This window comes from Pempheris klunzingeri, chromosome 13 (assembly GCF_042242105.1).
Source record: "Pempheris klunzingeri isolate RE-2024b chromosome 13, fPemKlu1.hap1, whole genome shotgun sequence".
Classification (NCBI taxonomy): domain Eukaryota; kingdom Metazoa; phylum Chordata; class Actinopteri; order Acropomatiformes; family Pempheridae; genus Pempheris; species Pempheris klunzingeri.
The window spans coordinates 3,309,085-3,322,592 of NC_092024.1; the positions used below are offsets into that span (position 1 = coordinate 3,309,085).

General features: G+C 44.4%; 1 protein-coding gene across 1 annotated transcript in view; it reads left to right on the forward strand.

Moving 5' to 3' along the window:
• LOC139211642 (AT-rich interactive domain-containing protein 1B-like) overlaps positions 1–13,508 on the forward strand; it is a 164,858-nt gene that overhangs the window by 49,236 nt on the left and 102,114 nt on the right. The window contains exon 4 of the mRNA XM_070841957.1: positions 8,736–8,843. Coding sequence (XP_070698058.1) covers positions 8,736–8,843 — 108 coding nt within the window. The remainder of the gene's footprint in view (positions 1–8,735; positions 8,844–13,508) is intronic.

The window sequence follows — 13,508 nt, forward strand, 5'->3', positions numbered from 1 at the left end:
GCCCCAGAAAAAAAAACTACTAAATGGAACTTGTGTTTAGATTGTTTTGTAAACCACTGTTTCCAAAGTCAAGATTGAACTTTTAATTTGAAAATGCATTCCATTCTTTTGTATTCTGTGTCTATTCTGTGTAGAGGTCTTCAGTGGAAAACTCATTTCAAACCACAGGGTGCTCACATACATCACACAGGCACATCATCTGGGTCCTTTACCATTTCACTATTTACAGTGTGTCATTACTATTTCCTGTCTGTCACCCCTCCACCCCCAACTGGCTGCAGCAGCAGGCCCTTTCCCCCGCCCTCCACCACCCCCGCTTTTAATCACACCAGGTTAATTAAAAGGCCGTAGAGCCTTTCTAGGGCCTGCACCCCTGGCTTTATTACCCCCTCACTGTATACTTGCTCTGCAGCCTCAATCACCGTGCCCGCACCCCTATCGACACACACACTCACACACTCTTTCACACGGAAATGGGAGCTCACCTTGGCAACGAGGTGGAGGAATGGAGGGGAAGTTAAAGGGACAAGACAGAGGAAATGAGAGGCAGGAAGGAGTTTGTGTGAAGAGGGAATAGGATGTCATGATATTGGAGGGAAAGGTGTGTGTGTGTGTGTGTGTGTGTGTGTGTGTGTGTGTGTGTGTGTGTGTGTGTGTGTGTGTGTGTGTGTGTGTGTGTGTGTGTGTGTGTGTGTGTGTGTGTGTGTGTGTGTGTGTGCGCGCGCGCGTGCGTGTGTGTGTGTGCGCGCGCGCGTGTGAAGGGGGCACTGCATGAGGGTGGGTGGGGCGCCCAAAGTTCAATGTCATTAATTGGTCACCATTTGAATATTAAGTGAAGAACTCTGTTAATTAACAGGATAATAAAAGTGCTGCTGGCTGGAAGGGGGTGGATAGAAAGAGGGAGGAAGCGAGGGATGGAGGGAGGACAGGATGTGGAAATGGAGGGCATATGGTGAGAGAGAGGAGGAGATGAGGAGGTAGAGGTAGAGAGAGAGTGAGGCTGGGTGCGGGGTGATAAGAGGGAGAGAGACGTCCGTGGGTAAAGGTCTGGCAGTGGTAATTTGCGGAGAGCCGCGTTAATTGTCATAACCTTTTAAATGGCAGAGTTTATCGGAGTCCTCTAAATGTCCCTGCGTATCACCACGGCAACCCTGGGCCGCACTCCGATTGGCCGCCGCTGACGAGCACTTAAGCTTGATGAGTTTTCAGGCAAAAACTAAATGATAAAATTGAAATATATATATATATATATATATATATGTGTGTGTGTGTGTGTGTGTGTGTGTGTGCTGTATCTGCCAGCCAGGTTCTGTGTGTACGAGTGTGTGCGTGTGATAGCGTGTCTGCGTGTGTTTGAGACAATGTTTTTAATTTCGTGTGTGTTTTTTACCTCCACATTGACTGACACTTGCTAATTGCTCGACTAGAATCCGCCACTGGTTTTTTTTTTTCTTCTTTTTTTCCCTTTTTTGATTTATGTTTGTTTTTGTACAGCCGAGCTGCAATTCAAATGCAAATGAACGAGAACAGGAGAGGTGTTTTTGGAACGGTTAGGACAATCATAATGGCTCAGAAAAAAAGGGGGCCGGTAGTTAGCTGCACAGCACCCTAGGGGCCTCATTTAGCTGCCATTTGTTAGGAAATGCCGCTACATTTGTTCCTGGATACAGACTTCACAGACAGAAAGAGAAAGAGAAAACACCAAAAAAAAGAAAAAAAAAATGTCAAAGTCGAGTTCGCCAACACGTCGCTATTGTTCCTCCATGCTTAAGCAAAAGTCATGTGGGTGTACACCAGTTTGGGTGGATGTCCTCTTTAACTGTGAGCCAAAGCAATTGAAGTGAATGGGCGGATGGGGGTGGTGGTGACGGGGACTTGCGAAGAGTGTGTGAAGTGAAGATGGTACAAAGACTGGCTCTTATTTGATTAGCCTGCGTAGAGGAATGGGAATGAAAGCCCTGGCAACGGCATCTGCAGCCAACACTGTTAGCTACATCTGACATCATCCCTAAGGGACGGCCTGCACACATACTAATGTGTGTGGATGTGTGCATGTGTATTTCTCTCTGGGCCTGCATGTATGTTTGTTTCTGTTTATAGGGCAAGAATGAATGCTTGCTTGTGGCTGTGTGTGTGCACAAGCTGTGTGTGAATGTGTGTGTGTGTGTGTGTGTCCTGTGTCAGAGCTCTGGTCCTCTCTTGTAGTCTCTTTGTGCTAAAGGTCAGGGGGATTGCTGAGATAGAATCCAATCTGAAGGACACAGCACTAGAACAGGCCCCGCTACAAATGGACCTATTAAGATAGGCTGAAAACACACACACCCACACACGCACACGCACACACACTCACAAAGCTCTCAGATGTTTGGGCACACACACACACACACAAGCATCTACGCATACATATATACACATACAACAGCTGCCTCCATTCTAATGGTCACCTTTCCTGTGATGATAATAATAGGCTGCACCCTGGAATAAATGCCCATCATTTACATGGAGTCTAACCAAGACACTGTTTTAAAAGGCAGTTGCAAGAGAGGAAAGTAGGACTGCCCTATTATATATTTACAGCATATCTGACATAATCAGAATGTAACTGCAATGTTTTCCAAATATTCTGAAATGGATCAAAAGATGTAAGTGTCAAGAAAACATGAAAGACAAGCATATCCTAACCAAATGTTGATTAGTCACATTTTTCACGACGCCGTGGAGCTCGCTCTCACTGCTGATTGTTGCTTCAATTATGGTTCAGTCAGTCTGATTGGTGTGAACATGTGTGCGTGTCTGCGAGTCTGAACCATTGTGTGTGTGTGTGTGTGTGTGTGTGTGTGTGAAAGTGGGATGTTGAATATGGATGTCTCCCCCCACCTTTTCCTCATCACCACCACCACTGCCTCTCTGTGATATATGGAAGCTGCTTCTTACACGTCCAGTTATGCAGGACGCACACACACACACACACACACACACACACACACACACACAAACTCCCATAAAGAAATAGACATTTGGATAGAAAACAGTGCCGTAGAACCTCACTTTGTACCATCACAGTATCTTTTCCCGGTGACTGACCCAGTGTGTCTGAGTGGGTGTGTATTAGACACAGAGTGTGTATGTGCTTCTCAGGGTCTTGCCTGATGGACATCGGAGACTCCCTGTCCTTGGGGTAATGTGGCAGGGCCAAATGCACTGGGGTTCATGGTGTGTGTGTGTATGATTAGGCAGCGTGTTTGGGGGGTGAGGAGGGAGTTATGTGCTTCTCTCCTAAAGACACGCAATTAAGCTTAATTTTTAATGAATATTAATGGCATTAGCGTCAGATTTTGTGGAGATGTGCATCTGCCAAGGTGCAAGGGAAAAGGGGGGATGACTAATTCATTTGGTAGTCATGAGGAGAGCGGCTGGAGACGGGGAGGGACGGGGGGACAGAGGGGAAGAGGTGGTTTTGATCAAGGGGAGCAGGGTGGAGAAAGGGATGGAGATAGAGAGGGTGATGGGAAAAGAGAAAGAGTGATGAAAGGGATGTGAGCGGTGTAGAGAAAGCAAGAGATTAATGGGAAGAGAGAGAGAGGGGCTGGACAGAGGGAGAGAAGGAAGAGGAGAGAGGAGGCTGAGAGGAGAGAGTGGATGTTGATGGAAGGTTGGAGCAGAAAATAAAAAGAAATATAATCAGGATAAAAGGTAGGAAAAAGCACAGCTAACTCAGAGAAGGACAGAGAGGATGTGAGTAGACAGTTCTGAAAAATTAATCTGACTCCTACAATACAGTCAGGGCCAATGTGTGATCTGTACACAAACTTTATGAAAGCCCAGATCGCCCAGACAACAACGGCGGTGGAAAAAGCATTAAAAAAAAAAAAAAGCACATTGAAATTTTGAAAAATAATGCTGAAGTAGAGTTTTAAGAAATCGAGATCGAGACAGATGTCAGCCAAAATCAGCTTAACGCAATGGCTGTGAATTTCGCTCTTGCTGCTTTCTGTCGTGTCAACTGGTGGCAGCAAAATCAGATGTGCTCGCTTGCTGTCATGCCAGTTTCACTTCTTGTTTTTCCGAGGCAATCAAACTCATACAACGTTTCAACCTCACTCCCTGCTCGCGTGTAGAGTTAGAAACTGTGCAGGGTAACCAACCAAAAAGAGCCAGTACAACATTCTGAAATTAGGTGTCTGAGTCCAAAACAGAGAGAGATTGTCAGACTGGTTGTGTGTCATGGTTTGAATTACAGTTTGGAGCAGCGTTGTGGCCTAAAGGACTAAGATGCCACCGCTTGGAGGTGCTGTGCCATAGCACTGTTGACCTTTGACCTCTTCTTTGAGGGAAAGAAAATGTCTAACATCATACTGACACAGTCCAAAAGATTAAATTACAAGCCGGGCTGACTACATGCGAAAGCAGCACCGTGCAAGTGTCTTATTCCAAACCATCGTCAGTGTGCAACATCAACACGTTTCTGCTCTCCCAACATTTCACTCTTACCGACTGGCTCCCGTTCCTGAGTGGCTGGGATTAACATGGTGCTGCAATATTGATTTACGTCCGCATAAAGCCGTTCCGGCTCTATATATTACACCACATTCAGCAGTCATCTATTCAATCAAATCTAATATTACACTGCCTCTCCACACAGCTGTCTAATAGCATTTAACTCACAGTTTGATTCCTGCATTCCCTCATGTACTTCAAACGCTTGCCTTCAATATCCTTCATTCGTTTCTACTATGCCAAGATGAAGTCTTTTGAAAAGCACGGAGAATGAATGAGCGTGTCTGTGTGTGTGTGTGTGTGTGTATGTGTGTGTGTGTGTGTGTGTGTGTGTGTGAAGACAGGATTAGCTGTGGCCTAAGGCTTAAGGTATGGAGTGGAGTGTATTTTAGAAGCTTCTAAATTAGCTGGGAAATGGGATTTTGAGACAATGGACTGGAAAAAACTCAAATGAAAGGATGCACTCGCAGCACTCCTTCATTTGCCTCTGATGTTCTCTGGCTCTCTCTTTTTCTAGTCGTTTTTCATAGTCGTTTCTCCTCATCTTCCCTCTCTCTCGCCGTCTTCCCGTCTTCTCTTCTCTTCTCTTCTTCCCCTTTGCGTCTCACCTTCTGCATTCCCGTGGCAGCATCTGTCCTTTCTGCCCTCCCTCCTCCCAGTCTCTTTTTCTATCCCTCACCCTCTCTGTCCATATTACAGTTGACAGTGATGATGTAAGAACGTGAGTGTAAACAGTAGTATGAGGCTAACCTCACTTTGACCCACTTAAAACGGCAATCCCCTCGAGTACACACACACACGCACACACACACACACTACAGACTCATATGCCTGAGTAAATATTGGACTTGGGTCAGCAGCCTCTTCTATTCTCATTTCACTGCGTGAGCAACTGTCTGTCCATGTGTGCATTTTTGTCCGTGAACTGAACTGTGCACGTGTGATCGTGTGTGTGTGTGTGTGTGTGTGTGTCCACCTATCAGAAACCTATCAGAGAGCCACCACACTGTTTCTGTTTCTTCCCCTCCTCCCTCCCCTCCCCTCCCCTCCCCTCACCCCTCCTTCCCGGGCCCTCTATTTACCTGTGGAGGTGTGTTTGTGTCTAAGCCTGGATTCTGCTTCAAACGAAGCACTTCCGACCATGTAATAAAAGCCTGACGTTTGGCGTGCATCCAGGCTCTCATTGATAAACACGGGGGCTGTGCACACAAACACAGGGCTTGCCCAGGGCCCTGACGTGGAAACTAGCATGGCTTTGTTTTTAAAATAGCACCTCCGTTCTTTGCTGCGATCCTGTTGTTAAGTGTCTCTCTGCACCCACCCACTTAAGGCATGATATGTGATGCAGTGATTGAACCTCATCTTGGTGAGCAGGGTTTCCCCTCTGGCTTATACACGTGGTTTCGGGGGGTGTTGCTGGTTTTTGGGTTTTACGTTTTGATTGAAATAAGGGAACTATTGTGGCAAGATAACATCTTGAGGTTCTTTTTGTTTGGCGGAGTATTATCATTTTTATTTTTATTTGAATAACAAATAGGAGTTAAGCTTTATTTATTTAGTCAGGAGCTCTAATAAAGACGTCTTAAGTAATAAGTTACAAATGTGCAACATTACAACAAGACAATGCAGTCACATACAGCAGTCATCACAAACAGGGACACACTACTCTGAACAATCGCAAATATTAAGAATATGTGCAAGTAACCTTATTCACATCTTACATATACCACACGTTTGACTTTAAATTTAATAAAATGAATGAAGACATATATCACCTGATTCAGATTTTTTTCATAATAACATTCAGCTGAAGAAAAATAAAAAGATCAACACATGAATAAATGTGTGCCATTTATATCTAGACTTTGACTCCCTGGAAACCTGTGTACATTTAGCAGCTGCTTCATTGTGCACCAGCAGAGTTTTTGCATAAGAAGATAATCTCTAAAATGTTCTCTCTCCCTGCATCATGTTTTGCTCTGTGTGTTAATCAGAAATATGACAAATTGTGGAAGCAGGACACCAATTGCCAATTTCCCCGTCATCTAGAACGCTGCTGACATGCCTCTTATTCTCCATCCAGGCTATTAGCTGAGAAAGCTAAAATCATGTTAATGGTTTATCGTAAATTAATTGAGCAGCCCTTGAGGAGATGGCTGAGTGGAAAAAATCTGATAATCCGTATTGAAACATATGAAACAGATAAACCTTTGGAACATATTCAGAGACCTTAAGCTAAACAAACTGCAAGACCAGATTTAGGAGCACTGCACAAGGGAGCTGGGGGTTCACTTCATGCTAAGACTGGTATTTTGAGTGTGTGTCCAACAAATGCCCACACAGAATAATAGACATTTCAGGAAACATCAGGGTATTTAGAGTTTTCTTTATTTTTAGTTCTTCACCGGTTTAATTGGGTAATAATTGCAACACAGATTTGAAGCAACTACTCTAGGGCATTTAAGGTCATTACATTACCTTTTCTTAATAATGGATGAAAGAATACATTAACATTAAATGTGCACAGCTGCTAATGCAGCATGCAAACTGTGTGCGTAGAGTAACTTGACAGGTAATGTATAGAGAGTATAAAACCTTATATCAGATTTCATGAAGACTATACAGAAATACAGAAGTGGTATCATTCACCCTGGATGCACAAATTACGACCCATTTAATGCTCTAATAATAGATCCATTTCACATGATACATCTCTTGCTGTGAAGGATAATCTTCTGCTATAAAATTATATCACCTGGCTGACAGGGATATTGCCCACCTACTACAGTATAATCACACAACAGATAAGAAATCAAACTGTGGGGAAAAAATGGATTTTGAGAGTAAAAACCTGAACACACACGTGTGTGTGTGTGTGTGTGTGTGTGTGTGTGTGTGTGCGGTTGTAACATGAATGTTGTGTCTGGTTGTGTGTGTGAGCACTCGCGTGTGATCTCTCTCCGCGTCTCGCCGATCAGTTATCACTAATCCTTCCACTCAGAGCTCTTTAACAAGTTGCCATTGTGCTGCCGACGCTTAACATGATGGAGGAACGACCTCCGTGCTGAATGAAAAGAAGAGGGAGAGGGAAGGAGGGAGAGATACAGGGGGAGGGAGAGGGAGAGGGCAACACCTCCGACAATGGGGAGAAAATTGGTTTACACTAGATAGGCTTGTGATTACAGAGGGAAAGAAAATGACTTAGATTGAACAATAACACTGAGTGTGTGTATTGGTGTGTGTTTGTGTGTGTGTATGTTACGAGGATTAGTGGGTGGTTAGGCTGGGATTTGGTCGAAATGAATTGGCGGGTATGGTGTGCTGATGGGTGCGTGTTTGGATGTTTTTCAGTCTACTGTATGTGTGTGTGTGTGTGTGTGTGTGTGTGTGTATTCCTTGAGCAAAGGGCCTCTTTGTGTTGTGACTTGAGCTAACTGGGGATCTGAGTCTTTATTGCAGACCTTTAAAACTGAGACACACTCAACTCATTTCCTCAATCTGTGCCCCACACATTTAGACAATTTTCATCATAACAGAAAGATTTGTTTGTTTAGCAGAAAAATGATTTCAACTGCACATTTGAATCAGTGGCATTACCAACATGTCGAAGAGAACAGTTCTCTAATATATTGCTATTTGTTTCTCTCATGTACATATACAGAAATGCAGTGTTTTTTTTAAACAGGACTCAATCAATCATCTATGTGTACTCACAAAAGGAATTGGACTCTTCCATTGCTCTAAATGTACTTTCACAGAAATACACGCAGCAAAAAACAAGGACAACAAGGCCAAACAAAAGTAGATATAAACATTTAATTACTATAAACACATGGATATTATAATAATATATAATGGAATGATTAATGAAAACATCTTACTTTATATACATCAGTTCAATGGATACGACAGTACAGGAATGTACACAGTATATACAGCATGCCAGATTTATATTTGGCAATAATGATATGTATTAAAATATAATTTAAAATAAATAGTTATAGTGGATATGTAGAGTTACAGGTGTGCACAAATGTGCAGGAAAATTAAATTTTTACTGCATTATATGCTATAGTCTAGTACCAATATGTTAGTTCCAATAACGGCCCAAACACTTGATATACGGTACTTGTGATATCCTGGTTTAAAATCTTGATGATACTGGCAATTTATTGTAAAATAATTATAATTTATGATTTATCGATCATAGAGCTAGAAGACTGTGCGTTTCTTTCTAGGAGGCCCAACAGGAGACCTACAGCACCAGGGGTCCTGCATCAGGGAACTCTGGGAAGGTCAACAACAATGAAGATGGCGTCTCCCATGACCGCCCGTCCAGTCTGCCGGTGAGTGACTGAAGGTCCTTTGTTGTAGCAGACATCAAGCCTCAAGGAAACATTTGTGTCCTTGTCTTACTCCACTTCCTGCATTCTCAGCTTACTGCCGAACATTCGGCTGCGAGATTCCCTGTCCAATTAGACGCCTTCCCTCACCCTCTTTGTTTCATTGATGACACGGGTTTGACTGCTCATGTCAGAGCTCCTGTCTGTGTTTTGACTGGCATCCATGCCAAAGGCAAAAAGGCCACGTGCGTCAGCCTGTGGTCATCATAAGCATCATGCACTCACTCACACTTACACCCACACGCACAGGAAAGCATATGCACGGACACAGACATTCTTACTAATGCACGCACACATGCAAACCCACACGCATTTGGCATTTAGGCGAGCTAAAAATCGTTAAGCAGGTTGACTGGAGGAGTAATTGAGAAATGGTGAGGCCAGGCTGATCTGTGAGGGGGGAGAGATGTGGGCTGCTCCAGCTTTTTTGGCTAAACTAATCGGTTATTACTCTCTATCATTTCTCCCCTCACAGCTCCTCAGCACTTTCAAGAATAGAATAAATAGGCATTTGCAAATGGTGGCAAATATTGGCACTGCTTGAGGTGTGTGCCGTTTAATTTACCAGATACTTTGGAAGAGCCTCAGGAGTGGAGGAACAAACTGCAAGGAAAGCTAAATGAAGTGTGTGAACTCAAATTAAGCCATAATATTTTCCATATTCTGATATGGTTAACGTCTGTTTTCATTTGTCGTCCTCTGGCTTTCACCACACACTGATGGTTGACTTTTTTCAAATCAGCCGCCAATATATTCAGTCAGTTTTCCAAGAGAGTCCTGCTCCCCTTTGTCACGTGCACACACACAGTCCCACTCTCTTTCTATCTCTTTCACTGTTTTTTCTTCCATAACATACTAGTACTATGTCATCTGCTTTATCTTGGCATTTCTCCTTTTTTTTTTTTCTTTCATTTTCATTCTCCCACACTCTTCAGCCCCCCCATTCCCCTTTTCCTCTCTGTCTTTCCCTCTAAAGTAGCATCATAAAAGCTTTTTTCCCTCTTGTGCTATAATGAGAAATGGCCTTGATGTATCAGTGTGTGAATCCGGAGCGAGAGAGCAAGGCGAGGCGAGGAGCCACTGCAGTTACGGGGGCCGATCTATTTGAACCACCACCACTATCACCCCATATTCCCCCACCACTTTAATCCTGGCGTTTTACCCCTTGGGTTCTCCGTGTGTTTTCACATCCCATCCAAAGCGCATGGCTCACTGAGATCCTAATCGGCGGCAAGTTTTGATGAGAGAGAGACACACAGAGAGGGCGAGATGGATAGATAGAAAGGGAGAGAGAGGAGAGAAAAATTGCTCGGCGTTTGCCAGGCTCTTCCAGCAAGCTGTCACGGCAGAGATGTAACCGTTTTTTTTTTTTTTTTCACTCTCCCCCCTCTCTCTTTCTCACTCTCTCGCTGGCGTTTGATGTCAGATCTAAAGCTGCTGTCATCTTTTTTTTCCCATTCTCTCCGTCAGGAGGGAGGGAGCGCGGGTCGGCAAAGTGTCATGTTGTTGTTTTGGGACGAGTCTGCTGTGTGATGTGGCGGGATTTTTGAAGGGAAACCAAAGGGAAAAAGTGCTTTAGTAACTTATCACAAATGCAAGTCACAGTGCCCCCTGGGTCTCTTAAAATGCACTGTATTGGAGATATCGCATTTCTTGTATTCCATATCACTGATCACTTAATTGCTCCAACTAGAAAAAACGCAAAGTGCTCAGCATTAGCTTGTTATTCTAGCATTAGCATTGATGTCAATGTTCATGTGACACTTCTGAGCGTGGCATTAACACTGAATTCTCACAGCCACCGAGGTTCTCAGTATTAATGAATAAATGATTGGTGTTTTCACTGCATACGTCTCAGTTTTAATAGCTAAAGAAGCTTTGCCTCTTGGTGTCAGCATTTACTTTAATCTTTACAAACAGCTTTTTCAGTGCATCAGTTTAAACTGACCTGGCATTCATCATCACATTTTCAAGAAATGATTTTCATCAACACCGCAGTATTCCTCTTTCAGTAATTTCTGCCTCTTCAGATTTGCTCTGATGTAGCCGAGCCTGTTCCTCCAGTTCTACACAATAGTGAAGTCAGGAGCCAGAGCAAATATCATCTATTGAGAAGATGAGCCACTCAGTAGTGAAACTTATCAGCAAAAAGTTGGCAGTAGCCCCCGTATGTTTTCTCCCTCTTGTGGTTGCACATCTCTAAAAATACTGAAATGTAAATATTAGCTAAAGGTGACAGCAATATGCTGACTGCTGCCTTGTTATTTCCCAGCTGTGTGTAGTGGTGATGTTTCTGGTATCATGAAAACAGAGGAAGAGTGAGAGCTCTGTGTTTTCTTCCTCTCTTTACCCCCCTCAGCCGTTTCCATCCTTTGCCTAAGGTCTCTAAGCAGAGCCAGTTCTTCCAGTGCCACAGCGAGGTGAGGAGCCGGGGCTTTCATACCCACTGCCCCCCCTCCACCCCAACCCCACTGCCACCCCCGTTCCAGTCACTACATGTTCCCTGCTCTCCGGCGCTCCCCTGACAGCCTGCCAAGCTGCCGCACAGCCTCCCATCCTCTGGGACATGGGAGAGGATGGCCAGCCATGTGGAAAGGCAGAGAGAGCTAGGGGTGGGAGGGTGAGGTGAGGGGAGGGGAGGAGGGGTGAAGAGCAGGATGAGAAAGAGAATGAGTAAGAGAGAGAGAGGGCGTGAAGCGGTGAAGTGAAACGTGGTTATCTTTTTGTCACTTGTTCAGGGTGAGGGATGTTGAATTCAGGCTATGGGGTTCCGGCAGCAGCATGTTATTCACACTAGCACACACACACACACACACACACACACACACAGACAAAAATATTTTTGTATGTCTTTCAGTGCTCATTTGCCCCTCCTTGACTTATTTTCCATCAGACAAAAGGCAAAATTCAGAGGCACTATCTCTCCCTCGCTGTCTCTTCCCTCTCACTCCTGTCCACCTTGCCGTCCTCTGTTTTTCCGAGTGTTAGGTCATGAGTGATTGACAGGACGCAGCTGGAGAGGCATGCTCCTCTCTCTCTCTCTCTCTCTCTCTCTCTCTGTCTCTCTCTCTCTCTCACTCTCTCTCTCTATTCATCTCTCTCGCTTCAACCACACTCACACTCTTTGCTCAAAAAACACACATACATCACACACTTTGATACACATTCTCTCCGAGCTGTTTTCACACACCAACTGTGTGTGCTCTATCAGAACATGTCAGTCATGCTGCCTATACAGTATGTGCTTTCACTCTGGCTCTCCCCGCTGCTGTGTGTTTTTTTTTAGAGTCCCCAGGCAGGCAGACAGGCCAGCAGGCAGCGCAGAGTAATGTCATCCAGCAGGGTTAGATTCAGCCTCCACATTAGTGCACACGGGGGGAGGAGAGAAGAGGAGAAAAGGAGGCAGAGGGAGTCAAGAAAGCAAAGAAATGCAAGGCAGATGAAGAGGGAAGTGATAAGGGAGAGAGGGAAGGAGGCAAAGGACAGGACGAAGAGGAGGGAGGGACTCATGTGGAAAGAAAAATGTGTCTGTAATATTGGTTTGGACATGGTTTAAAATATACACAGATTACATACTGTATATGCAAATTATTCAACATATATCTAAAGAGAGCGTTCAAGTAACACTGACATAATGCATTAGGAATCATACCAAGTGGATTTTCCATGTAGGAACACAATTTCTGCTCATATTTCTGTATGTATTGCAGTGATATATACTTGGGATGTATTTCCACATTATGTGGAGAGAGAAAAAGGAGGGTAGCTGGGGGAGAGAGAGACAGAGAGGGAGGCAGGGAGACTCAGAGACGAGATGTTCTGTGGACCCTGCTGCCTATTCTTAGAACAGACAGCAGCACTGAAGGCCACAGCAGCTCCCTGCCACTGCCATGAACACATAGCAGCTCTGAGAATAGGACAGCTAATCTGAAGCCAGTCTCACACTCTGAGGTAAAGAGGAATGTTCATGGTCACAGCAGCCTTGAACAACCTGTAGACCCATTTGCTCAAAATATGATATGCGAATGGATGATTGATCCATTCAGTCCATATGTGCCTCACAGGACTTGAGAATTTACCATATGATTTGAGGTTTTTCTATCAAACCTGCACTATTTCTCACACTCTCCTCAAATGCGCTACCTTGCTCACACATGACACGATCTGTGTTTTCACCCCTGCCCCGTTTCACCACAGACCCAGATATCATGACACAGCGAGTCAGAGGACCCTGGCTTCATCTAAAATGCAGACGGGCTATTTTTCCGCTTGTATGCCAGCCTGTTTTCATTTGCTCCTCATGAATCATTTAGCGCGCACACACAGTTTCATGTACACGCATAGTTTTTTGATCCTCAAGAGCCGGGAACACGTGTTTTTGCGGGGGCCGTACCGTTTGTTCCCCCACGGCTTGAAAACACAGACGTACAGGAAGTGGTATTGATGTGCGGTGAACATTTCTTTGGGTCTTTCATGTGTACACACCATCAGCATCGTTTTTTAACCTGGAGAATTCACCTGTGATCATGTCTGAAACCGTATTCACAGCCACTGTTTGGCAGTTTCCAAATTCATTTTTATGATTTCATCAGCTTAAACGTCTGCAGC